The sequence below is a fragment of the Phyllostomus discolor genome, chromosome 5 (assembly GCF_004126475.2).
Source record: "Phyllostomus discolor isolate MPI-MPIP mPhyDis1 chromosome 5, mPhyDis1.pri.v3, whole genome shotgun sequence".
Taxonomy (NCBI): domain Eukaryota; kingdom Metazoa; phylum Chordata; class Mammalia; order Chiroptera; family Phyllostomidae; genus Phyllostomus; species Phyllostomus discolor.
This window is the reverse complement of record NC_040907.2, coordinates 21,217,321-21,244,538: the sequence shown is the minus strand read 5'-3', so window position 1 is coordinate 21,244,538 and position 27,218 is coordinate 21,217,321. Positions and strand designations below refer to the sequence as shown.

The window sequence follows — 27,218 nt, the reverse complement described above, 5'->3', positions numbered from 1 at the left end:
CCCTCCTTAACCAGGAGGGGGTGAAGGAAGTGCATGCTACCTCCAGCCCCCTAGGTCTCCTCCCGCTGCCCATTTGGAATACACTTTCAACGATCTTCTCAAAGGTTCTGTCATGCTTCTGCTCCAGAAGCAATAGGGCTCCCTACTGTCTGCAGAATTCAGTCCAAATTCCTGGCTCTGTTATTCAAGGCCCTCTGTGTGTGCTCTGCATCATGAGTTCCTTGAGAACTCAACTCAACTCCGCATCACCTTGCCTACCACAGAGCTGGGCCACAGTAAGGGATCAACAGGAGCTCAAGACATTACCTTTCAAGATCCATAGATTTGTACAAAGTAGATTAGTGGTTGCTGCGGGCTTAGGGGAGGGGAAAATGGGGAGTGACTATAGATGAGTTTCTTTTTGAGGTGATAAACATGTCTAGAATTAAATAGTGGTAAGGGTTGTACAAACGCTATACTAAAAACCACCAAGTTTATACTTTGAAAGGTGAATTGTAAGGTATGTGAATTACAACTCAATTTTTTTTTTAATGCAGAAGGAAAACCTTTTGGGTCACCTGTTGCAGCTGAGGGAACACTAAAATCTGAACTCTTTTGCTTAGCCTGAGACCCTTGCAGCATGAAGCAGCCTTTGTCCTGACAAAAACTTCTAGTTTGAGGAGACAATCAGACATTGCACTGGGCATGTCAGTATCCATGGCCAGCCCTGTCCTAACAAAGACCACATCAGTTACCAGCCACCCTGCCACCCCATGTTGCCATTACTCTTATTGCCTTGCAGACCTGCAAAGAGGATGAGGGTGCAGGGTCTCCTCAAACCCATCTCTTTGCTCTTTATGTTTGGTGTGAACTTCCGAAGCTGTGTCAAATCCTCCATTGCCCCCTCTGTGGGTCAGGACATGGGCTGGGTGCCAGGTTCACCCAGAGGTCCCTCTCAGTCATGAGCTGAGCCCCAGGGCTGAAGGGAAGCAACTCCGACCCCACCTCAGCCCCTGACAGCCCACCCTTCCTCATGCCGCCAGGCACAGAGGCCTGTGGAGAGGAGGGAGATGAGTCCCAGAAGCCGGTGCCAGCAGGAGATGCCCACATTACAGCCAGGTCAGGACGGGGGCACAGGCCAGGGGTCCTCAGTGCAGGGTGGGAAATCTCGCTGCTGGCCCAGCCCAGGCTGAATTGAACTTCCAGATTCCACTGGAGTATTAAAAAACCTAAATATTTATTTGTTTCATATTTACAAAGGTGGGAAGGAGACCAAGGGAGACCCCAAGAACACCCCTCACCTGGCTGACCAGGCCCCTTTGCGCTGCAGAGGAGGCAGACACAGCTGGAAGGAACAGGATTTATGTTGCATACTTGAACTACAGCGAGTGTAAGACTGGTCCTATGTACAGGGCAGAAACACTGCAGGTGGAGTGTGGGGGGCAGCAGAGCGAGCACCAGAGTCCTGACCAGAGGGTGCCCTGCTTGCCACCCTCCCCAACTCTCCCAGAGGCATCCTTGTGGCCCTGCTGGAGATCTCCCAGGGGAATGGGGCCCGCTCACATGATGCTCGCCGGGGTGAAGACAGGGGCCACGCACAAGGTGTCTGTGATCTCCCAGCCGCAGGACAGAGGCTTGCACACGCCCTCAGCGTCCCCGTCCTGTTCTGCAGGCAGCAGCTGCTCTCGCAGTGCTTCCCTGTGGGTGAAAGACGGGCACCAGAGGCCACCAGCGTGGGACCCACAGGCTGGGACTCCTGATGACCCTGCACTGGAAGACCTGGCCCCCTCAGGTACAGGGGTCACACCTGGGCCCCAGAGCCCAGCCTCAGGCAGGGGAAGGCCTGCTGAGCCCTCTTCCCCAACCCTTCTAGTCCAACCCCCCAAAAGGAAAGGAACCCATGTTTACTGAGCACTTACTATGTGCCAAGCACTTTACTTACACTGTCTACTTTTGTCTTCCCCCAAACCTGTAAGGGCAGCATTATCATCCCCATTTCACTGATGAGGAGGAAGTTGAGGCAGAGAGAGACCTGCCCAAGGTGGTAGAACTAGAATTCCACCCAACTCTCTTTCACCTTCTTTATACTCTAAGCTTGGAACTTAAAAGAAATCATCTCCTTTCCCATTCAAAATATCCCACAAACTCTCTCCTCCTACCCACCCATGCTGATACACAGCTCCACCATCTGGTCAGCCACAAGTTGGGAGTCTTGTCCCCATACCCAGATGATCCCTGTGGAGCCCAGATCCTGAACATCCAGACAGGTGCACACCTCTCTCCGTTCCCGCTGCCGCCACCCTCTCTAGCCGGGACCACACAGCCTCCCACATCTGCTCCTGCCTCCTGCAGACATTTCTGGTCCAGGGCCATCTTTCCAAACAGCAAATCCCTGCTCGTAAGTTGGCAGCAGCTTCCCTCTGCTCAGGCCCCATGCAATCTGGCCCCTCCAGGCCCCTCCAGGCACCCCAGCCTCTCCTCCTGGGTGCCACCACAGCAATGCCTTTTAGGCTCGTACGCCCCCTGGCCTGTGCACACAGTTGTGCCTCTGCCTGCATCCTTACCCCTCACTAATGCCTCCTCGGTCTTCAGGGCCCACCTTCAGCGACTGAAAGAACCTCAGGGAAGACTTTGCTGAATCCCACAGCACAGTGTACTTCTCCTTGATAACAACAGGGTCCAATACCTGCTTCTGTGACATTCCATCAACCACAGCAGGGCAGGGAGTTAGTGCCCGGACCCCCAGGGGTAACGCTGGCACAGAGTGAGCACTTATTCCATGCTGAGGGCAGATACCCCTGCCCTCCGCAGCCATCTCCCCAGCCCCAGAAGTGGGACGTGGGGCTCTTCACTGCCAACCACCTGTGTGACCTCAACCAAGTGACCCGTTTGTGATAACACTGATCCCACAGAGTTGTGTGTGGTTGGAAGGAAATAATTATCAATCCTGATAGACGTGTTTAACAAACTCAGCTTTCCTCCCGTCTTGTTCACCTTCTTGCCTCATGAGACCCCAGCACTGGCCTGGTGAGGCAAGCAGGGCCAGCATTAGGCTCATGTTCTAGGTGGGCAGACGGAGGCCGAGCGAGCACACATCTTCCCGGAGTCACAGAGCAGCCACCCGGCTGGTCGGCTCCATGTGCTTTCACCCTCACATGGTTGCTAGAGCGGTCTCTCTAAAATCCAAGTCAGACCACGCCGCTCCCCTGCTTCGAGCCAGTCCGTGCTTCCCCCTCACTGCTGAAAGCCCTTCATCAGTGTCCAAGGCCCTTCTCAGACCCAGCCCTGCCCCTGCCCTAGCCACGACCGCCTCACATAGTTTCAAGAAGGCAGAATGCTCCCTCCCTGTTCCCTCTTCCTGGAACCCCCTTATGCCTCCTGCTGCCCAACTCCCCCTCGTCTCCCAGGCTTTACTCCTCGGGGATGTGGATCTGGGCCCCGGGGAGGAATCTAAGCTTCTATAACCTGCCCTCCCTATCCATCACAGAATTATCAGGAGTCCTGCCTGTTTCTCTGTGTCTCTCACTGGCTCTGAGCTCCTCAAGGGAAGCTCAGCCTCATTCGTGGCCCCAGCCCCATGCCGAGCACAGGCCTCTCTTGGAATCAGCAGCCAAGAGCTACTCGTCATACTGGATGTCACAGAAGCAGGGTCTCAAATCTCAGGCTCTCCTTATTGCTTCTGTCCAGTCTGCTCCTTCTCACCCCCACCCCCCACCCCTCACTCCACGTCCCAGCAGGGCCCCCTTACCAGGCCACCCGGGACATGGCATAGGTGATGTGGCAGGTCCGGGCCCCTCCAAAGAGGGAACTCATGCCCACGGTGTAGGCGCCCATGTTCTCAAAGACCAGCCAGTCCCCTACATGTAGTTGCGGCAGCCACAGGCCCTCAGCTACGCAGTCACAGCCATCAAGCGCTGGGCCCCACAGGCTGCTGCTGTGCAGCGGCTGCTCTGTGGATGGTTTCTGCAAGAGAGAGGAGTGACCACATTCACTCTCCTTGGCATACTGTTCACAGCTCATCACTCCCGCCCTCCCAAGCCTCCCACGCTCCCACAGCCAATAGGATAAGGACTGGATGGGCCTCTTAGCCTAGCATTTAAGGCCCTCCCACTTCTCTGCTGCCCTTGCCTCTTAACCTCTGAAGCCACAATGCCTCTTAAATCCAGGCTCTGACACTTGCTAGCTGTGTGACCTTCGGCAAGCTTCTTCACCCCTCTGTGCCTCAGTTTGCTCATTTGTAAAATGGGAATAATAGTATCACCTCATAGGTTACTGAGGGATATATCAGCATACATAAAGCATTTAGAATAGTGTCTGACGCATGACAAGGACCAGCGAGATAGCGCTGTCATTGTTATTGTTACCTCCTCTCTGCTTCAGTCTTTCCTGGCAAATCTGCCGCTTTCCAGACCCCAGGTGTGTCCGCACCTCTGCAGGCTTTCCTGTTCCTCAAATCCAGCTTGTGCCCTGGGCCCCGCCCTGGGGCATCCTGTCCCGTGAAGGCCTCCCAGAACCCCTCATTCCATACCAGGCCGGGTCACGAGAGCCAAAGTACCCGTGTGAGTGAGACCCAGACTCCCTCAGGCCCTCAGTCTGGCGAGGAGCGCCTCCAACGGTCACAGAGTGGCCTGGCAGAGGTCACAGAGAGCCCCATGGAGTGAGCATAATTATTCCCATTTCAGGGAAACTGAGGCTCTGAGAGGTTATGTGACTTGCCCAAAGACACAACTACCAGTTACATTAAATTTTAATATTTTTTCTTAAATTAATTCCAAATCCAGAAAAGAAACGTGGTACACAGACCATTTGCAGACAAGCAGGATGCCAATGCAACTCGTCCCAGTGCGGGGGACCCTGCCGGGCAGGTCCCAGAGGAGAAGTCATGACCGAAAGGTGGACTGGAGGGAATCGTGGCCATGCCCTTCAAGGCCCTCACTCCGCTTCCCACTGCACTCACTGTTCTAGTCGTTCCGGTTGCTCTGGGCTCCCCAAGTGAACCCTGCTTCCCTTCCCCAGCCCCAGCCTTCCCCTTGCTATTCCCTGAGGCCCCAAACCTGCCAGTCCCCCATTTCCCCTTTGGATCAGCAGTCCTCAACATTTTGGGCACCAGAGACCAGTTTTGGTTTCGTGGAAGACAATGTTTCCACTGTCGGTGAGGGCTGGGGGACGAGGCCAGGGGGGTGTGGGCGGGGGAAGGAGGCAGCACTCAGGCCTGGGATTGGGGCGGGGGCGGGAGGCAGGAGGCGGAGCTTAGGTGGAAACGCAAGCAGCCTCCATGGATGGAGAGAGGGGAGGTCGGGGACCCCTGCTTTAGATCTGAGTTAACATGGCCTCCTGGAAGCCTTTCCTAAAACTTTATGCTCCCACAAGCTTTGCCTCCATAGCATTCACCTTAATTTATAAGCAGGCATTTGTGCAATGTGTCTGCTCAGCCTGCAGACCGCAAATTCGATGAGCCCAGAGATCATGACAGTCTCGTTCCCCCCATCTTCTCCATGCCCTGCAGTCTGGCATACAGTACCGGCTTTTTGAATAATACCTTTTAAATGAATGAATGGGAAATGCATGAGTGAAAAAAAAGACAAAGAGCAAGAAAGAAAGAAAAAGAAGACGTGAACAGAAGCCATCCAAAGAGCCTAGAAGGAAGCAGTGGAGACCAACAGAGGAAAAAGGAAAGGCATTTCAATACCTTTGCCAGCAGCAGGAAAGGGTAAAGTTGAAAAAGAAAAGCCACAGGTTCCATAAGCAAGTTTCAAAACTTTGTCAAGTTTTGACAAAAAATTAATAAGCCATTAGTCTCATTAATTTAAAAAAATGTACAGCTTATTAACATCAAGAATAAGACCCTGCCCAGCATGGCTCAGTTGGTTCAGCATCATCACACAAAGCTAAAGGTCACTGGTTCGATTCCCAGTCAGGACACATGCCTGGGTTGCAGGCACGGTCTCAGGTTGGAGCACATGAGAGAGGCAACCCATCAATGTTTCTCTTCCTCTCTTTCTCCCTCCCCTCCCCCTAAAAATAAATTTTTTAAAAAGGATGAGCATTACCCTATATTCATTCATTCATTCATTCAACAAATACTTATTGAGCAACTACTATGTGCCAAGCTCTGATGCAGGAGCTGGGGATGCAGCACACACACACAGAACAAAGTTCCTGTGCTCAGGCAGCTCACATGCTAGAAAGGGAGACAAACATATAGCCTTGTTCATAAAACTTAATATTCTTGTTTATAAGCTTTCTGTTAATAAGTAAAATTAATCTCAGTTGCTCTGAACTATTTCCTTTAGCTCTAACCAGTAAAAAATGTTAAGCTAGCCCTGGCTGGCGTAGCTCAGTGGATTGAGCGCGGGCTGGGAACCAAAGTGTCCCAGGTTCGATTCCCAGTCAGGGTACATGCCTGGGTTGCAGGCCATAACCCCCAGCAACCGCACATTGATGTCTGTCTGTCTGTCTGTCTGTGTCTCCCCCCCTTCCCTCCCTAAAAATAAATAAATAAAATCTTTAAAAAAATGTTAAGCTAGCTTTTAAAGATGTTATTGGGGACTGGGAGGAATGCTACATAAATGTAACAACAAGAATCCTTGAAAAAAGAGATTTCAAAGGCTCTTCTACAGTAAAGTAGAAAAAACCAACAACTTTGAGTTATGTTAGAGTTCTCTCACTTCTTATTAGCAGCATAAATTTTTTAAATAAGTGGGGAAAAGATTTACAAGTTTACAAGAAATAATGCAAAGCTACTCTCTTGCTATTTAAAGCCATTTTTTAAAATCTGCAAAACAGAGGGTGGTGCAAAGGTCAATTTACAGTTGTGAGCACATGAAAGACAGAGTGGCAAGAAGCTTGAAAGTCTCAGCTCCCTTTACGAGTCCAAACACTGAACGGAAATGGACAAACACCTGTAAAAATACAAGACACCTCGTCTGCTACTGAGGGGGCAGGGGGGTTCTAGTTTACAAGCCATGCCCACCACTACTTCACACTTCATCTGGAAGCCTCTGGCAATTCCCTTCTACAGATGAGACAAGTCAGAGAGAGGAAGGGACCCGCTCTGGGTTCCAGACGGAGTTAGGAGCAGACCGCTGAGTAGTCCCAGACACGGGGCCTGCTGGCTGCACCCCACCGGCTGCCAATGTCTGAGTGGATCCACGGAAGAAACAAAGTCAAACGTTTCAAACGGCCCATGGCCCTGATGTAATTTCCCAACTTCTAAAGAATAAATGGATAATTCCTATACTACATAAAGTGTACAAAAATATTTAAAATGGAAAAACGAGATGAACAAGGGCAGCACACAGAAAGGAAAGAACACAGATGCAACTAGGAAGTCTGAAGTGTGCTTTTCCTCTAGAGCACCCTGTGCCGGGGCAGCTTTGGGCGAGTTTCTTTGCTGGTTGGCTGGTAGGTGCAACACCTCCAGGAGCTCCTTAGCACTCAACAACCAAATGCCCCAGGACCCTCTATCAGCTGAAATTCTTTGGCTGCCCAATAAATGCTGGCAGGTAGATACAACTGAGAGACGACATTGCCGCATTTCCTTGCTTGTTCTAAAACAGTGCAAGAGAATTAGATGGACTTTTTAAAAATCTTATATTTTACATGACTGAGGACTGGTTGATCTCAGGTCACTTCTGTCTCCAGTTACTGTTTTTTTTTATATAAAATTCCACAACAGAGTTGCCTCTATAAGCTTTTCCACTTTTTACAATTAAAGCACTCCGATCAGTACTTGCTACTCCACTGGAACTCCCCAACAAGGCCAGCCACAATACCCCAAGTGAGAGGTCCAGTCCTCTTCCTACGCGCCCTTCAGGGCTGTTTGGCAGGGCTGGCTTCGCCTTCTGGAGCCACTGTCAGCTTTTTCAGTGATGTCTTGCTTCTCAGTCTTTGCTGCTTCCTTCTCTTCTTTTCCCAAGGAGTTGTTCACTTCTCCACACTGATTCCCTCTCTGAGAAGACTGTCCACATTCTGTGGCTCTAAATACCATCTCTGATGAAGACATAGAGATATCTCTCCAACTTATCTCTCCTAAACTCTAGCGTTCTCAAATTGCTTATTTGATATTTTGATTTGGATATCTCAAAAACATCTCCATCTCAAACAAACAAACAAAAAAGAACGAAACCTATAGTCAAAATCTCACTTGTGAACATAGAGGCAAAAGTCCAGAAGGAATGAATCCCTGACTAACTGCATCCACACTCGCATTCCTCACGTGGAAGGCGGGACAATGTGAACGAGTCAATCATGGCTTCATTATAACACAGAAAAGGAAGACCCACGATTCCAATGTAATTTTCTCTGTACGTATCAACATGGCATTCATTGGCCTGCAGCATCTATTCTTGATTAAAACTACACATAAAACAAAACAAAATCCCACAATGAAGAGTATTTAAAAGAAGGAGATAACGCGTACTTAATGGAGATACACTAGAATGGCCTCATTTCAGAACCAGAAGCAACCTTAGTAATTCAAGTTCGACTCCCTCGTTTTCCAGATGAAGAAGCAAGAGAAACGAGGGTCGGAGAGATTGAGTGACTTGCCTAATATTATTCAGCTAATATATGGCAGAGCCAGGACTCAAACCCATGTCTTCTGACCCCAAGTCTAAGGCTTTCTGTCATCATTCCTATTTTATATATCATGAGACATTCTGGCAATTGCTATTAGGGGGGAAAGAAACTAAGAAAATATAATATGTAGAAAATGAAGAAATACAATATCACATTGCAGAACACATGTCTGCCCCTCTGGAAGGTTCGGAGGGGAGAGGTGTGGTTGTCAGAGGAAACCGATGAGCGCCCACGCGTGTGCCAGAGTCTCAGCTCAAAACACGGGGCAACGTCTCCACTCACAACAGTGATGAAAGCACCAAGTTATCAAGTCCTTGGATGTTCTTGGGCCACAAGAATACTTATTCAAAGGAAATAATAAAACTTTAATGGGAGAAATAAAATACAAGACCTCTACCTCTCCTAGCTGAAAAACTTAGTAAAATAAAAAGGAGAATTCTTTCCAAGTTAATAAATAGATAAAATAAACTACTACTAATTTAAATCCCTGAGATATTTTTCAAATGTTAGGAAAAGTGTGATAAAAGAAAAATGGGACTATCAAAGGCTATTAATAAGAAATTATGAAAGATTCAAGTTTTTGTTAAATATTTAATCCATAAAAAAGAATGTTTGTATCATGGGTAAGATATAGGAAATAATAATAAATGAATATTGATGTACTCACTACCCAGCTAAGGAAATATAAAATTTCTTGGGATCGGAGTAAAAGATAGAAAATTGTACTGCAACAATTAAAATAAAAAAATATATAAAATTTCCAGTTTCTCTGAAACCCCAGTGTGGCCCACCCAGTGACACGCCCCTTCCCTGACCCCTCCTGAGATACCCAGTGTCCTAAATTTTGTTTTCATCCTTCTCTTGTTTTACTTTGTTTTCCAAGAGCATAGGCAACCTTGAACAATACAGTGTAACTATACATTGAGGGCCCATCATTATGGGCCTGGAGGAGGGAGAGGGGCTCCCTCTACCTGCGGCAGATGAGGGGCAGGGAAGTGCTACAAAGAGGAGCTAATGTTTGACTGGGCCTTGAAAAACCAGACAGATGGAGAGGAAAGGAAAAAACACACACACACAATGAAAGCTTGCAATGGTCTAGGTGCTGGTTGGGCACTTAAGAGTCCTTCTGGAAGAGGGACCACCAAACAAAGTCCTGGAGCTGTGAAAATACAAGGGCCTGTCTGACTTTCTTTCCCCTTTGAGATGCCCACTGGCGCTGTGGGAGACGTTGGACTGGATCCACTGACAAGGAAGAAGGTCCATCAATTCCTATGCCCTTATTAACGTGAGAAAACCTGTTAAAGAGGAACTGTTTCCTTTACTTCTAGGAATTTCCCTCAGAGCAACGATCAGACATGGACGTCAAGATGCACTCACAGTGCTCACAAACAGGAAACTAATGGCCAACCACCATGGTTCGATTGGTTAAACTACTCTGCAGCCGTCAGAAGCAGGCTGCCAGAGGTCAGTTACTGGCATGGAAAGAACCACACCCATATTAAGTGAGGAAGAGCAGGTTACAGAACAATATGACCCCAACCTGATGGGAAAAAAGCAAAACACATTTTTTAAAGACTGAAAAAGAAATCTAATGTTCAAAAACTCTGTATGGAGTGGGGTTATGGGTGATAACCTTTGTCCTTGTTGCCTATTTTCCACAGTGAATATGCTTCACTCTTTAACAATTAGAGAGCAGCCCTGGACGATGTAGCTCAGTTGGTTGGAGCATTGTTCCACGAACCAAAAGGTCTAGGGTTGAATTTGCGGTCGGGGCACATGCCTAGGCTGTGGGTTCGGTCCCCAGTGGGGGCGCATACAAGAGGCAACCAATGGATGTTTCTCTCTCACATGGATGTTTCTCTCCCCTCTTTCTCACCTTCCCTTCCTCCCTCTCTAAAATCAATAAGCATGTCCTTGGGTAAGGATTAATAATAAATAAATAAATAAATAAATAAATAAATAAAATTAGATTACAGCACACCAAAAAATGTTATTTAAACACACCCACATGATGAAAACCAGGCCCCGGTGGCTCACCTTTGGCAGTGTGGGGGTGGGGCAGGTGTTCTCGAACAGCACCGAGTTGAAGAGCCCGTAGATGCCCTCATCCAGGTGGTACACGATGGTCTTGGGGACAGAACCGGTCTCATCTGCAGGGAGGGAGGGGCCCGTGGCAGGGCAAGCAGCGAGACAAAGGGGTGGGAGTGGGGAGCTGGCACAACAGTGGGCTCTATGGGGACAGTGGGCTACTGAAGTGAAAGGGCTGCCTCTGCCTCAGCTACCGGCCAGCGCCTGCGCCCTCTTGGGACACGAGGGTCACTGCCTTCTTGGAAACACTCACGCTTGTAGCCAAGCAACCCTGCCCAAGACACACGCCTCGCCTGCAGCTGAGCCTCCGGAGGCCCCAGCAAAGGCAGAAGAGCAGTCCATCCAAACTCAGGCCCCCAAGAGGTTAAGCCACATGGGGCAGAGCATGAGTGAGAAGCCAGGTCTGCTGCTGGGACTAGAGGGGACAATTCCCCAGATCTATAAAGGTGGCCAGAAGAATGCCATTCACACACTCACACACACACACAGACATTCTACCTTAAGCCCACCACCCCTCCACACGGATTCTCTTGTGGAACTGCGAGAGGACTGATCTAGCCGGAAGGGCAGGGAAGAGTGATGATGTTAGCAGTGTGGACACAGACACCTGAGTCAGACCAGCCTGAACTTGAATCCTAGCACTGCCCCTCATCAGCTGTGTGACCTTGGGCGAGTGACTCAGCCTCTCCATGCCTACATCTGTCATCTGTAAAGTGGGTTTAGACAAATAGACGTTGCCATTGATTATTTTCATTATGTCATGAGATGCAGTAGGGTGAACAAGAGGCGGTCCATAGGAGAGGAGACAGACATGGGATCAGATGCAGGCTTTGCCTCCTACTAGCTATTAAGCAATTCACTTGCATTTGCTTTGGTTCTCAGTTTCCTCATCTGTATAACACAGTTAATAAAGTATCTATTCTACCTGAGATTGTTTTTATTTTAATCTTCATAAAATATGAGCATGCATGGGAAAAAAGATGTTAAGTAAGTGTCTTGGGAGTGAGGCAAGTTGATTGTAAGTTTTCATAAAGCAAGGATGCAGTTTCTGGATTCCCCACTCCCTAAAGCCAGACCCTGCTCAGCCAGCTGGTCTCTACCTTCAGGGAAGAATGGGGCGCTGCTGCCCACCTGGTACCTACCCTCCCTGCCAGGCTGCTCCAGAAGAACCTCCTTCTTGGCAATGATGCTGACTGCCAAGGTGAAAGCCGAGCTCACATAGTAGCGACCCAGCTGGGCCAGGATGTCCACACCGCAGCCCTCCGGGAAGTACAGGTCCAAGGCTGAGTTGATCACAGAAGCGATCTGGTGGTGGTGGTAGGAGGACGGGAGGCGGACAATTACATGTTTGAAGTGTGGGGTTTATGTTGAAGACTTGCTACAGCTCCAAGTCTGTTTCTTGAGAGCTTGTTCGATTTCAGAAAGAAGGACTTGGCAGCTAGGTGCTAAGGCCCCAGCTGGTAACCAGGGACAGCTGGCCAAGAAGGTGGGTGGGGGGCAGAGTGGGGTCAGGCCCCCTCATCCTGTGTAACTCACTCTTCTCAATGCCCCCCAAGTGAGAAGAGGCAATCTCAAAATAATACTTGGTACTAAGATTCCAGAAGCCCTGGTGTGGATTTTTCTTTCAAAAAAAAACTAATCTGTTAAATGACTTTTTTTTTTTTTACAGAAAAACCGACAAGAAAAAAGAAGATCAAAACCACCCCTAATTTCAGCATGGATGGACCTAGAGGGTATTACGCTAAATGAAATAAATCAGAGAAAGACAAATACCATATGGTTTCACTTAGATGTGGAATCTAAAGAACAAAGTAAACGAACAAACAAACTTGAAACAGACTCATAAACACAGAAAACAGACTGATGGTTGCCGGAGGGGAAGGGGCTGGGGGGCTGGGGACAGAGGGGAGGGATTAAGAAGGACAGACGGGTAGTTACAGGGACGTAAAGTACAGCACAGGGAATACGGTCAACAATATTGTAATAACACATTGTAAAGTATACTCATATACTTTACACTATTCTGAAACTAATACAAAGTAATATTGAATATAAACTGTAATTGAAAAAAAAACTTTAAAGTTTTTTTCAAAAAAAAGAATCACTCCTCCCCTGGGTGGTGTGGCTCAGCTGGCTGGAGCACTGTCCTGTGAACCAGAAGGTTGAGTGCAGGTTCAGTTCCCAGTTGGGGGCACATGCCTGGGTTGCAGGTTCAGTCCCAGGCAGGGCATGTACGAAAGGCAACTGATCGATGTTTCTCTCCCCCTCTCTCTCCCTCCCTTCCCCTCCCTCTAAAATCAATAAGCATGTCCTTGGGTGAGAAGGAAAAAAAAATCACTCCTAATTCTATTATCCTGATAAACCTAATCATTGTTAACTTTTTGGAGTAGCTCCTTTAATTCTTTTTTTTATGCGAACACTGTTTTTTATGATAAACAAGCTGGGGCTATACACATATGTTTTTTAATAATCTGTTTTACTCAAGAGACGTGAATGGCCTTTACATGTAACTGAATGTCTTCATAAGAATGTTTCATAATTTAACCAATCCCCGACAGCTAGATGGACCAAGGAGGTGCAGTGGAATTCTGTGACGTACAGGCTGCTGTGCTCATTTGTGAGGCTAATTGTTTGTGTCTATAGTGAGTTATTTTCTCAGGGACAGGTCTTTGATGCAGATATTCCGAGATGAAGCTCTTACTACTAAGGAGGAGTGTCCCCTAGTGGTTGGAGTGGAGATGGAGATGACACATTTTTCTGGATTTCTTCTCCTGGATGGTGGCGGTGGACAGGTTCGCTTTCCTTTTCCTGCCTTCCCATTTGATTTCTTATCAGCCCAGACCTTCAGAGAGCTTTATGACGTATGCAAGTATGGCCTGGTTGAGCCTCAAATATGTGGGTGAGCTGGAGTCAGGCCGAGCTGCGTGTGCAGCCAGCTCTACTGTGGACTCAGAAAGTGACATAATGTCTATGAGCCTCGTTTGCTCAGCAGTAACACAAGGTTAGTAACCAGATCCAGGTGAAGCACCAAGCACAGCACTTAGCACTTAGGACTTGCACAGAGTGGCTTCCCATCTCCATTATAACCCTCCCTGCCCCGCCCCCACCCCCACCCCCACCCCCACCCCTACAGAGCTCAACCCGATGCTTCCAGCCCCAGGGTTACCTCTTCAAATCTCACTTTGGCCCCCTCCACTCCAGGAAAGCCGCCACCAAGGTCCAGGATATGCATCCTGTGGCCCAGCTGGGCACCCATTTCAAACACAACTCGGGCGTCTGCGATGGACTGAGCATAGGCCTGAGGGTCGGGACAGCCACTGCAGAGGTGAAAGCTGGAAAAGGAGGAAGAGCCTCGGCTTACAAGCAGGACCACAGGTGCCGGCACCTCAGCCCCAGCCAGGAAAGGCACATTGGACTCGGTGCCCATGTGGCAGATGTAATGACTGAGCGCCTAAGAGGTTAAATGGGTTGCCGTGGGTCATGTGGCAAGTGAGGGGTGGGCATTCTGCCACTAAGGCAGGGCCTTCTGGGATGAGGGCCAGGACCCCAGAGTTAGCCAGATTTGGATGTACCCCTCCATCAGCGGTGTGACCTGCCTGGGCTTCAGTTTCCCCATCTGTAAAGTGGGGAGAAGACCCCACAAGGCTGTGAGATAATGTATATGGAACGTTTAGCACAGGGCCTGGAATGTCCTAAGTACAGATAAATGAAAGCTACATTGTTAGGTCATTGCCACTACTTATTCCACGCCCCTGCAAGGAGAGGAGCAGAGCAAAGGTGTGGCCTGCAGGCTGGTCAAACTCCTGCAAAGCTAGGTCCCTCCAGGGACCTCCTGGGACACCTGGGGACTGTGGGGTTGGGGCAGCAAGACCCACCAAACCTTCTTTCCAGAGAGAGGAAACTCTCACGTGGCAGAATTCCACACCCAGGGACAGGCCCTCCCTGGAGGACCTTGGGCAGTGCTCATACCAACTCTTGGGCAGAGCTGATTAACTCCCTGGAAAGAGGCAGTGGGCCTGGTGTGGGTGGGACAGGGGGGATGCTGCCAGACACTCACCTCACACCCACCACCTCCACATGGCTCTCCTTAGCGTTTTGAAGCAGGTGTCTGCAGGATTTCAGCAACGCTCCAAACTTGAGGCTGAGGTGGCTCAGGGAGTGGGAGTCATCGGTGGCGATGCACAGAACCATCCTGGGGAGACACACAGCGTACCTCTGCCAGGTAGACCCCGCCTCCCCCACCCCAACCACTTCTCTGAGTCAAGGGATGTGAAGCCCAGCAGCTCAGAGCCGCCCAACCCCATGGGCACCCGGGCCCCTTTCTCTCCCTGCACAGCCATCAGCCTCTGAGTACTGTCCCATCCAGTCCCTAAACATCCCTGGGCCCTTCCTGCAGTCCCTGCCCTGGTCAGACCTCAACCGTTCCCCCCCGGCAGCTCCACTTCCTCTAAATCAGCCACTGCACCAGCCGGGCTTTCCCAACTTTTTTTGTAAGAGGAAAACTTCTCTATTTTTCAAACACAGTGTTACTGAGAACCCCACGATCATGTGTGACAAAATGGAAGCTGCTGTGGGTGAAGCAGAGTAGCCCACCACCTGGCCTCTTCTTCACCTCCAGGTCCCTCCCTGGAGTCCCCAGGGTGCTAAGTGACCGTGTGAGAGCCTCAGTCTGAGCAAAATGCCTAGCCCTGACCCCTTGCAAGGCCCGTTTGCATCAGGTCCCTGCCCCGTGACCAGCATCATTCAGTCCCCCTCACCCATGGTGTCTTCCAGTCTCACCAGATTTCTGCTTATCCCACAGATGCCCCATGCTATTTCGACCTCTATGCATTTGCCTATGCAGCTCTCTGACACACTGTTTGTGCCCTCCCCAAACTGGGTTCACTACTCAAGGCCCACCTCCAAAGCAAGCTCCTTCATGAAGCTTTCCCAACTACCCCCTCCCGTTCTCTCAGCCACGCCTTTGCCAGAGTCAGGCCCTGGCGTCCTGGGTCCAGTCCAAGGGTGCTTGCCCCAACCTCCTGTGACCCTGGCTGGGTCCAGGGCAGGGTTCCTGGCTCCAGCTCCACCCCTCCCACCCTTTCCGCCTCCCCACACGAGTGGCTCTCAGCTTACTTGGCACTGGGGTGGCTCTTCACCACCTTTGCCAACTCCATCTCATTGTCAAAGCTCAGCAGCTGGACCCCGTGCTTGGCAGCATACTTGATCTGCGCAATTTGCTTACAGGGATGCGCGTAGATGATCTTACTGGCAGGGACGCCAATACGCTGGACCAGCTCCATCTCTGTCTGTGGGGTCCCAAAGGTGGAGGTGAGGAGGCAGCAGGGCCTGCTGGGCCCGCAGAAGCCAAGGAAACACAGATGAGAGGCAAAGTCATAGCTATGCACGCAGAGGTCCATAAGAAGTGGGCCTCACTGTCAAACAACAGACAGACATGCAAAAGTCAGGGTCATGCTGCTTCCCCATTGGCAGCCAGGCAGGACTGCCACGCCCAGCTGCGCAGGCGCGGCACTGCGCAAGCCCGAGCATGGGTTCACAGAGGACACGTGGTAGGTTTGTGTACTAAGTGCAGCCTCCTGACAATAAATCCTCCCCTTCTCACAAAATCGGTATATTTATTACAACAATTCAGTGTCTCAAGGAAGGGGTATATTTTCTTTTAAAAAAATTTAATGGTTTTAGAAAGACATTGATTTATTGTTCCACTTATTCATTCATGTGGTTGATTCTGCTATGTGCCCTGACCAGGGATCTAACCTGCAGCCTGGACGTATAGGGATGATACTCTAACCCACTGAGCTACCCAGCCAGGGCGGGGTGCATTTTCTAATTCACACGAAGGCATTATAAGAACTCATGGTGGCCCTAACTACAGACTTCTGATGCATTTTCCTGACAGATGTAAATGCTTAGAGGGTATTAGTTGACGTGTTAGAAAGTTCACAAGGCCAGGAGTCTTTCTGACACAGGCCTGCTGCATGCATGGCACTGTGCTGGTGACTCTCGTGGGAGTCACCTCCCCCTCACCTTTAGGGAACACTGCTCCACCTGATGGCTGCGTGTTGACACAGACAATGGTGATTACAATGACAGCAACCATGGTCACGGAGCACCCACCACTAGCGGGCACCCAGTGAGACACTTCCTACGTTAGGTGTCGGCAAATTTCTTCTACACAGTACCAGAGAGTAGATAGTTGAGGCTTTGTAGGCCGCAGTTTCTATCACAACCTCCCCACTGCCACTGTGGCCCCCAACTAGCCACAGACAATGTATAAGTGAGTGAGCTAGACGGGGGTCCAATAAAACTTTGCAAAATCAGCAATGGGCTGGATTTGGCTCACCATCCAGTTTGCCAACCCTTACTGTGCATTAACTCCTTTACGTACTCCTTACAATAACCCCACCCAATGGGTATTCGCTCCATTCTACAGAGCAGGAAGCTGAGGCTCAGAGAGGCCATGCAGCAAGTAGGTGGCAGAACCAACTTTCAAACTCAGGCCTGACTCTCTGTGACTCAGGGAAAGAAGCCAGTTTAGACACAGGAAAGGAGGCACAAGGCCATTTCTAGCCACCCTGAGTTTGTAATAAGACTCTAATTTTAACTGAGTAACTTTTCAGCACAAGGTATGTACGTGCATTATCTCAGGTGACGCCTATACCTGTCCCATGAAATATTTATTGGCCACGTTTTACAGAGGACACAGCGGTCCCCCTGCCGGCGGCGACACGGCCAGGAAGTAGCGGGGCAGGACACAAAGGTCCAGCTGCAGAGCTGGAGTAGCTGCCCCGAGTCTGGGCGGATATGACGCTGTTTCCCTCCCTGCCTCACCACGTGAGGCGAGGAGCAGTGCCAGCACTGTGGGGCCTGAGGTTTAGCTTTGCTTATAAATATGTAAATAATAATCACTGTAATCATTGAGAAATGCAAGTCAAAACCACAATGAGATTGTACACCCGTCAGAATGGCTATCATCAGGAATAAATACCAAGCACTGGCAAGGATGTGGCAAAAAGGGAACCCTCATGCATGGATGACCGGAATGTAAATTGGTGTGGCCACTATGGAAAACAGTGTGGAGACTTCCCAACAAAATTAAAAATAGAACTACCATATGACCCAGGAGTCTCACTTCTGGGTGTTTATCAGAAGAAATTAAAAAAAAAAACACTAATTCAAAAAGATATATGCACCCCTGTGTTCACTGCAGCACTATTTGCAATAGCCAAAATACGGAAGGAACCTAGTGGTCCATTGGTAGATGAATGGATGCAGAAGATGTGGCAGGCAGATACAACGGAATACTACTCAGCCATCAAAAAGAACGAAACCTTGCCATTTGTGACACAATGGATGGACCTAGAGCATTTTATGCTAAATAAAATGATTCTGACAGAGAAAGACAAATATCATATCATTTCACTTATATGTGGAATCTGAAAAACAAAATAAACAAACAAAACAAAATACAAACAGCTTCGCAGATACAGAGAACACACCGATAGTTACCAGAGAGAAAGGGAGTGGGGGGAGGGCAAAAAAAAAAGGCGAAGGGGAATAAGAGATAACATTTCCAGTTATATGATACATTAGTATGGGAATGTAGCGTACAGCACAGAGGCTACAGTCAATAACACCGTAACTCTCTGTGGTGACTGTTGTATGGTGGCGACCACTGAGTGAGGTGTACCAATGTCTAATCACAGTATTGTACACCTGAACTAGTATAATATTTCCATCCTGCCAGTGATGGAAACTGTTTCAAGGGTTTCAGGAAGGGAAATTGCATGCTCAGGTCTGCAGTTTAAATGTAAGTCTAAATGCATATCAGTGGGGCCTTGATTGGCGTGGCTCAGTCGGTTGGGTGTCATCCTGCAAAGCAAAATGTCACCGGTTCAATTCTTGATCAGGGCATATGCCTGGGTTGCTGGTTCAGTCTCTAGTCACAGAGTGCGCAAGAGGCAGCCGATGGATGTTTCTCTCCTCTTTCTCCCTCCCCTTCCCTCCCTCTGAAAATAAATAAATAAAGTTAAAAAATAACCTTAAATGCATATCACTCTGGCTACCCAGAAGGGCCTGAGGGGATTGTGGGGAGACTGTCACAGTCACCCTGGCAGAGATAACAGAGTCTGCACCAGGAAGGCAGGGCTGGCAAGCCCGGTGGTGGATTACATGTGGGGATGCAGGGCAAGGATGTCTCAGGGGACTCCATGAATAGCAGACCAAGGGACACTTCTCGAAGGAAGGATCGTGAGTATATTTGAAAACACTGGATGCCAGGCATCCTGTTACATTATCAAGCCAGCAGCTGGCTATATAGGTCTGGGTAGTAAAATCAAAACATGGGAGGCGGCAACACATCAATGGCATTTAAAGCCACAGGAAGAGATGAAATTCCCTAAGCAGAGGGGGAGTTTACAAGAGAAGGGAGCCTGAGCCAGAATCCAGGGGAACCCTCCTATTGAGACAGCAGTAGGTGATGAGGAAAATCTGGCACGCAGGACCTGCATAGAGATGAAAGGAGAGAGAATGCCTCCAGAAGAGGCAGAACAGGACAGAGATTCTAATGCCATTTCTGTCCAAGCAAAGCCTGTCCTACAACTCGAGTCTGTACGGAAGGTGGTATCTCCACTATTGGGGGTATGAGTGAGGGTGGGCCAGGGCCAGAGCAGCATTCGCTTTCATCTGACACACTTCAGAGGTCTTTAAAAGTAGGAGCATCTGTTATTGCTGAGTGTGTTTTTAAGAGATTACGTGGTTAATGGGGGAGTTGCTACTCAGCGGGCATCAGGTCTCAGTTCTGTAAGTGAGTACGTTCTAGAGATCCACCATACAACATTGTGCCTGCAGTTAGCCACACTGCACTTAAAAAAAAAAAAAAAAAGCCCCTGCACTGAATGTTGTTGAGAGGCCAAGCAATAAGAGGATCAAGGAGTGTCCCCAACAAGGTGGAAATGCACCAACACAGACAGCTCTCCAACACCTGCCGAGTGGCTGGCTATTGCCGAACAGTGTATGCTACATGACCACCTTTTCCATTTTATCACAAAATCACAAGATAGCATGTATGTTTTCTATGTCATACTTGCAAGTATTTTTAAATATGAATATACCCACCAAACCCAAATTCATAGTGGCAATGATCTCCAGAGACATAAAGCCAATGTCCTACGTGTGTGTGTGTGTGTATAAACACATATATTATTTAAATGATTCAAAATGAAGGTTTAAAACAAAGTGTTCACTGGATCCGGGAGATCACTGGGGACATCGGGAAGAGGAGTACCTTGGAGTAGTGAGAGTGAAGGCCGGGAAGCAATGGTGCGAGGAGTGGGTGCTAAGGGACGGTGACAAGCGAGTGCACACAGCTCATTTTGGCTGTGAAGAAAGAGCAAGGGATCAGGGTCGGGGATGATGGGGTGTTCGGGGAAGGCTTTTGAAGATGGAAGCAGGCTAAGGGAGACAGCAGAAGAGGGAAAGCAATGGGGTCAGGGGAGATGACATGAGGTCTTTGGAAAGGTGTGCAGGCCAGAGGGTGTGGTCTGTGCCCTTGACCCCCAGGCCCTCCAGCATGAATCTGTATATCCTGTCCCAGCTCACTGCCAAGCCCTCAGTCACTGTGCTAAGCACAGCCACTGGCTATGGCTGACCAGAAGAGGGCAGCCTTGGACTTCCAAAAAAAACCTGGGTGTCCCACAGCTACCTCTTAGTAAATGCACCCAAAGGTCTGCGTGATCCCGCCCACCAGGAGGGGTGCTAGGCCTCTCCCAGCTCTCGTGGTCAGCATCTGTCACCAGCTTCACCGCAGCTCAGCCCTCCCCTCTCTAGAATCCTGGAAAAGACAGCCGCTCTAGCATCAGAGCCCATTGCCGAACCCCAGCAGCCACTTTCCAGTAAATCTCTCAGCCTCTGCTGCTTTCTTTATACATTAAATGTGTCCTCAGAGGACTGTTGTCAGAGCCATGATAATAGTAATTACCTCATGAGGTTGTTTTGAGAATAAGATGAGATCATGTACAGAAAGTGCTTGGCAAAGCCCCCGGCTCGACAGAAGCACTGGTAGATGCTTTTAAAGCCCCCACTGACTTCACACCCTTTGAAGGCAGCCCCTGAGGCTGGTGGGCCAAGGGCCCCCTTTCTGGGTTTCCAGCAGCAGATGATTCCAGTCAGTGGGGTTCAGTCCTGTTCTTCACCCCTAAACCAAGGGGCCCGGAAACGGATCCCCTTCCTCTTTGCCCAGAGCAGAGGCCTGGTGTGTGCGGGGGAGAGTCCTGGCTGTGCTACTGGTTGGACCCCAGTTTGCTCAACTGTAAAATGGCAATCTCTCTCCCCATGCCCCTTGTAGGGCTTTATGTGACACACACACAACTGGATGTGCAAAGAGCTAATGCAACGGGGCTTTGTGGGTGATGAGAGAGGGAGACTCATCTATCGGTAGCAGCATTTCCATTAGTCCCTGATAAAGGTTAAGCTGCTCCTCCCGACAGTCCCACCCTCATGCACACCTGTCTCCCACTGGAATCCCACCGGCCCTGTCGTCCTGGCCAGGATAGCTCTTCTCCGTTCCCCCCAGGACTCCCTTCTAAAGCCCTCCTCACAACACCCAGTCACATTGCTGCCTTTAAGGGGTTTAAAGAGGGTTTTTTAAAGGGTTTAAAAAGGATTCCCCTCAAAATAATCATTACTAGCCATTACAAAAAATAACAGTAATGACAATAACATAAACCAATGCCCACCAGGCACCTCAGGGCCTTTGCACATGCTGTTCCCTCTGCCTAGAATGCCCTTCCCCTTGTTATCCACCTGGCATGATCCTTTGCTTCTGTCAGGTCTGTATTCAAATTTCAGCAAAGCCTTCCTTAGCCAAACTATCTAAAAGTGCTATCTTCTCTCCAAACATTCCGTACTTCCCTTTCCCACTTTAATTTTCTCCATCTAAAATACTATACACTTTCTTTAAAAAAATGCCTATTGATTAGAGAGAAAGGGAGAGAGAGAGAAACATTGATTGGTCACCTTCTGTGCTCCCTGACTGGACCGAACCTACAACCTAGGCATATGCCCTGACCGGGAATCGAAACTGCAACCTCCACAACCTTCTGGTGCACAGGATGATGCTCCAACCAACTGAGCCACACCAGCCAGGGCAATGCTATGCATTTTCATTGTTTAACTTATTTAACTTATTTTAGAAAGGAAGCTCCATGAAGAAAGGGCTTTTTGCTGTTTGTGCACTTGCTAAATCCCCACCTAGAACAGTACTTGGCACCACAGTAGCTTCTCAATAAATGTCTGCTGAGTAAATAAATATATCCAAAGCTGTACTCTGAGGGAGCTTTGTAGCTAAAAGGCTTTTCTCAAGTAAGAACAGAATTAAAATAGATAAGCTAATGTGGTGATGAAAAAATAGGTGAGCTTTTAGCTCAAGGACAGCAGAGTCTGTCTCACTCTGTGGCCAGCCGTACCTATCACAGTGACCCGCACATTGTAGGAGCTCAATGAATAAAGAATGATAGTAAATAAGAAAGGAAATCTAAACTGAGTGGGAGAGAATTAAGACAATGGCATTAATAAAATTAGAAAAGTGACAGAATTGGCAACGAATAACAAAACTCTAAAAGGGTTAGTCAAGAAAATGTATCACCTGTTATTAAGATTATATAAGAAAACAAAACCAACAGTAAGAGGGTGTTTTTGTTTTGTTTTAGTTAAAAGCTCTATGTATAGAGCCACATATAGCTCTATGCTGAGAAGTTTGAAAGCTTAAAAAGATGACCCAAAAAGAAAACGAAAAAGATGACCCCGCTACCCCAGGGATGCACATGGTTCTGATTTGCAACGTCAAGGCTGGCAAATGCCATGCTTGTTTCTCCCTCCCTCATCCCTTAAACCCCCTTCCAAGCAAGGGGCCCTTCCAGAGGGCAGAGGCCAACTGCCGGTCACTCCTGCCTCCCCAGGGCCCACCCACAGCAGCCCAGCAGCCGTATGTGTACTGAGTAGGCAGCAAGGGTCCGTGTGCTGGTGGGGGCAGCGGCTCACCTTGTTGGCACAGCTGAAGCCCAGCCCCAGCTCAGCCAGGACCTTCAGCACGCCCGGGCTGCTGTTGCACTTGACAGTGTAAAAGGGCCGGACTCTAGGCAGGCACTTCAGAAAGTGGAAGTGCTTCCTCACTACCGCACCCAGGTCGGCCACGAAGAAGGCAGTGACCTCCCCCTGCACAACAAGATGGGTGAATGTGAGACCCTACCCAGCTCCCGCCTTCTGCATGCCATCCCTGATCCTCCCAAATACCTGCCCCAAGCTTGGCTGCGGCCACAGAGCACCTTGCTCTAAATTCTCTGGGGCTTCCCAAGTCTATAGGACACCTTGCTCTGAGTTCTCTGGGGCAGACCAGTTCTACAGGACAGAAGGCAAACTCCCCAGCCTGGCATTCAAGGATCTGGAATCCAGCCCTTGTTTCTCCCCTCCCTGCAGTTCAAACTCCAGCTGCAGGCTGGATTCTTTATTTTCCCACCTCCAAGCCTCTGTTCCCAGCATGCGCTCCACAGAGAATACCCTTCCCCAACTTGTGTCTGGCAAATTCCTAGTCTACCTTAAACAGGTTTCATCTCCAATGCCACCTCCCCCAGACCAAGAAGGCAACTCTGCTTTTAAGGCTCCCACTGCATTTTGATCTTGCTCCCAAAGTATCAGAACTGCGTATGCATCTGTCTTCTCCAGAAAAAGATCATTCCTTGAAGGCCAAAGCTGTGGCCTACAGCCCACTGCTTTTCACATATCGGTGCCCAGTGAAGCCTTGAGGTAGTCCCGCTGCCAGTGCAAACCATGCCTGCGGACAAGTGGCCCTAACGGATTTGCTGAACATGGAACACGGATCAAGCTATAGGTGAATCCACATACCTGAAACTTCCCTGGGACTCAGTTTTCCTTTATGCAACACTTTTTTTTTTTTTTTTACTGATAACCACTTGGTGTTGGCCGTTAAGCTAGGGGACAGAAATGACCCCATGGGAGTCTCTACGCAATGCAGTGGGGGCCGTGGAGAAAGAAAATACAAAAGCAGCCTGGGCAATCAGGAAAGGGGGATACTGATGAGTAGTAAGGGATGAGTAGTAATAGGTAAGAGGGAGGGAGGCCAGGAGAAGGGTGTTCTAAGCAAAGGGGTGATAGGGATCGAGCACGTGGCATCTTTGGGACTACGACATACACTGGGGGAGAAGCTGGAAATGGGGCAAGGAAGGCAGAGGAGTCCTGATTTGACCCTGTAAGCTACTGGGACTCGGGAAAAGAATTCTAATTTTGAGCAGGGCTGTGATCAAGTTGGGGTGAGGGATGAGGCAGGGAGGAGGTTGGGGGGCCTCTTGAGAGATGAGGCCGGGACTACAAGAGAGGTTCTGGAGGAGCACACTAGCGGGTATTTTAAGGAGGCTGAATTCACAGAACTTGGTGATGCCTCCGTTGGGAGGCGGGTGTGAGGAGGGGGAGAAGAAGGGGCTGCCAGGTTTCTGACCTAGATCTAGGGCCAGGTAGATGACAGTGGTGCTCTCATTAAGGCAGGGACGGGAAGGGAAGGTTTGAGAGCCAGGACCAGGAACTGGGGATAAATGAGCTTGTCTCTTGAATAGCAAGGACCGAATACCAAATAAGTGAAAGAGTAAGACGAGGACCCCATCAGAGCTGGGCCTGCACAGGGAACAAGGGACCCACCCCCACTCGCAGCCCCTCACCGTGGTGGCCTGTGAGGCCCCCAGAGTGAGTTCCTCCAGCAGGTCTCGGGTGCTGAAACCTTCCTCCACCATCACAAAGTCCGTTTCACTCAGGTAGCCAGCCATGCCGAGGAGGAGAGGCAGATGGGCTGGATGGAGCCGCCGCTGCCGCACTGCCGCTGTCGCCGCCGCCTTAGAAAGTATGCAACACACTGCAGGGGGAGAGTGAGGAGTCTGCTGGGCGGGTGTGGATGGGGGAGGGGGACCTGCCTCCGCTGATCCCCTCACTTCTCCAAGCGGGGGTGCCCAGTCCCGCCACACCGCGCCACACCCCTCGCACAAATCTGAGGTTCTGAGGTTCACTGGGATAGGATTCCATCCAGAATCCTGGACTGGGGCAAAGCATTATACGCCTAGATGTCGCTGCCTCTCAGATCCTCAGTTTCCCCATCTCTAAATTGATGAGTTGGTTTGGAAATCCTTTCCAATTCTGAAATTCGGATTTTAGTTTAAAAACAAAACAAAACAAAACAAAAAACAACAGAAAGAAAGAGCAAAGGAGCAGGGAAGACCAGAACCACGGGTGGCCAAGTTTCCGGCGTGCCCTTAGTCCTGACCACGCCCACCTACAGAGGCCCCGGGTGTCTCCCCTAGGATTCTCAGCCCCAGAGCCCGAGCTTAAGTTCCGGTCCACTCTCTTGCTGAGTGACCCTGGGTACACCCCGCCCCCTCTCAGAGCCTCAGTTTCACCATTTGTAAACGAGGGCTGGCTGATCCAGGAGTGCTAGGATTCTAAGCGTGCAAGGGGTCGCCAGGCGGGCTCCAGGTCGAGAACCAAAAGATGAGGTTCTGTCCCGGTGAGCCCTCCCGAAGGCAGGGCCAAGGTTCCGCTCTCCCCTCATTCATATACACACACACACACACACACACACACACACACACCCTTACCAAGCCCCGTCCTCCTTCGCGGGGGCCAGAGCCAGGCGCGCTGCTAGGGGGGGTCGCCGGTGACCTCGAAACTTGTGCAACACCCCGAGGAGTGGCAGTTGCGGAGCCGAGGCCCCTGCTGAAAAGAGGCAAGAGGGGCAAGGGGAACATCAGCACCGGAGCAGAGGGCTCCCGCATCCCGAGGCTCTCAGAGCCACTCCCACACTCGCCTTAAAACGCATTTACACGGCTTTTTCCCATAGATCTTCCTAGCAAGTGAATTGGATCCACCGCGCCTCCGCTAGCTCGCTCCCCCGGGATCCGACCCCGCGGCCAGCGCCCGCCCGCTCAGCAGCCACGGACTCCAAGCCCCGCCTTCCTCCCCACCACCCACTTATATAAACCACGCCCAGCCTCCGCCCCTGTCGCTCAGGCCCCGCCTCCAGTAGCCCTGGCAACCGGGTGCTGCCATCCCATTGGTCAATTCTGACAAAAAGCATTCATCTCTGCCAGCCAGCTCCGCAAACCTGAGCCTTAGTTCCCCAGGCTGGTCCATGGCTACCCACGCATGGAAATCGGAACTGCAGAGTCGCCACCTCAGCATCCCCAGGGCGTCTACGCGGTGAGACGCTTAGATTCTGGATTTGGAATCTTAAAGAGTGGGCAGGAAGCCAGGAGATTTCCTATTTGCCTTTTCTGTGACTACCTCCTTTCCTGTGTCGCTCCTCCCTCGAAGTCCAGGTCAAAAGTTATCTCGTATTAACTTCCTAATAAAATCCTTTTCATTTAATTGCCTCTTCCAACATCTTCTCTGATTCCTCCAACTCAACCCCAGCCAAAATGTCTTCAGAGAGCCTTCTTGTGATTTTCCCAGCTCCAGGCAATCCCTCCCTTCATTCCATCCTCTGAATCTGGTAAACGCCTATCACCTATCAAATGAAATGTGTCTGACTTCCCCATTCAAAGCATTTCTTCTCTTCTACACCTGAAAAACTCCTACTCATCCATCTAAGGCCCGTATGTCACCTCCCCTGTTGAGCTTCCCAGGAAGGACTGTCCTAGTCTGGAGAAGCAATGGAACTCAACACATGTCTATGCTATGCTGACTCCTGGCTCCTTCGGCTCTGGTTACCCACAAGGTGAGGTTCCTGGTGTTGTTTTACACTTCTTGTTTAGTTGCACTGCTCAGCGAGTGCGTGAGCTCCCAAGAGCAGGAACTGAGTGCCTGGCATACACAAGAGTGCAGAAGAAGATTGAATATCTGTGTTACTCAAAGGCTAATTTAAAAGTTCATCTGGAACAGTAATTATATGAGGACCACTAAGACATCCTGAAAAAAAGAAGAAAGAGGACTTTCTCTACCAGATAGCAAAAGATTTTATAAAGCTATAATCTTTGAAACAGCATAGTGGTGGTGCAGGAAGAGACAGTGGTAGAACAGAACAGTCTAGAATAGTCTTTTTTTTTAAAGATTTATTTATTTATTTTAGAGGGGGGGGATGGGAGGGAGAAAGAGAAAGAAACATCAATGTAAGAGAGAAACATCAATCACTTGCCTCTCACACACCATCAACCGGGGACCTGGCCCACAACCCAGGCATATGCCCTGACTGGGAATTGAACCAGTGACCTTTCAATTTGAAGAATGACACCAAGCCCACTGAGCCACACCAGTCAGGGCTAGAATAGTCTTGTGCATATTGGAGAACGTGGTACATAATGAAGGCAGCTTTTCAAACCAGTGGGGCCAAAAGGCTTTCGGTCTAACATATTTGTTCACGTCCCTGGTCAGGCTGTAGGCCTCTTGAAAGGCAGAGGCACTTCTAATCCTGCCTTGGTATCCGCCTAGGGCACCCTGCACAACCTAATCAGATCATACAGAACAGTGACCATGGAGTCTGGAAGACCATTTTCTGCTCCCCTCCCAGTCTGACTGCT

General features: G+C 49.7%; 1 protein-coding gene across 3 annotated transcripts; it reads right to left on the bottom strand.

Annotated features, from left to right (window-relative positions):
* Window positions 1-1,197: 1,197 nt before the first annotated feature.
* Window positions 1,198-25,680, bottom strand: AZIN2 (antizyme inhibitor 2). Of its 3 annotated transcripts, XM_028512195.2 has the most exons (11): window positions 25,511-25,680; window positions 25,302-25,419; window positions 24,375-24,565; window positions 22,687-22,860; window positions 15,763-15,935; window positions 14,705-14,839; window positions 13,814-13,979; window positions 11,790-11,952; window positions 10,597-10,709; window positions 3,728-3,942; window positions 1,198-1,677 (listed from the first exon to the last, which is right to left on the bottom strand). In XM_028512195.2, the coding sequence occupies exons 3-11, from the start codon at window positions 24,477-24,479 to the stop codon at window positions 1,539-1,541; spliced, it is 1,383 nt and encodes a 460-aa protein (XP_028367996.1). In that variant the 5' UTR covers window positions 24,480-24,565; window positions 25,302-25,419; window positions 25,511-25,680; the 3' UTR covers window positions 1,198-1,538. The 3 variants fall into 3 exon arrangements, with proteins under 3 accessions (XP_028367996.1, XP_028367997.1, XP_035881622.1); XM_028512196.2 differs by lacking the exon at window positions 22,687-22,860 and having other exon boundaries at window positions 25,511-25,643; XM_036025729.1 differs by lacking the exons at window positions 25,302-25,419; window positions 25,511-25,680 and having other exon boundaries at window positions 24,355-24,458.
* Between the last annotated feature and the right edge of the window lie 1,538 nt (window positions 25,681-27,218).

Bases quoted from the DNA above. Each gene is read 5' to 3' on its own strand.
- AZIN2 (XM_028512195.2), bottom strand. From the start codon at position 24,479: ATGGCTGGCTACCTGAGTGAAACGGACTTTGTGATGGTGGAGGAAGGT. The intron at 15,936-22,686 runs GTGAGCCGCTGC...GGGACCCCACAG, and splicing joins GCTTCAGCTGTGCCAACAAG to ACAGAGATGGAGCTGGTCCA. The intron at 14,840-15,762 runs GTAAGCTGAGAG...GTGTCTCCCCAG, and splicing joins AAGAGCCACCCCAGTGCCAA to GATGGTTCTGTGCATCGCCA.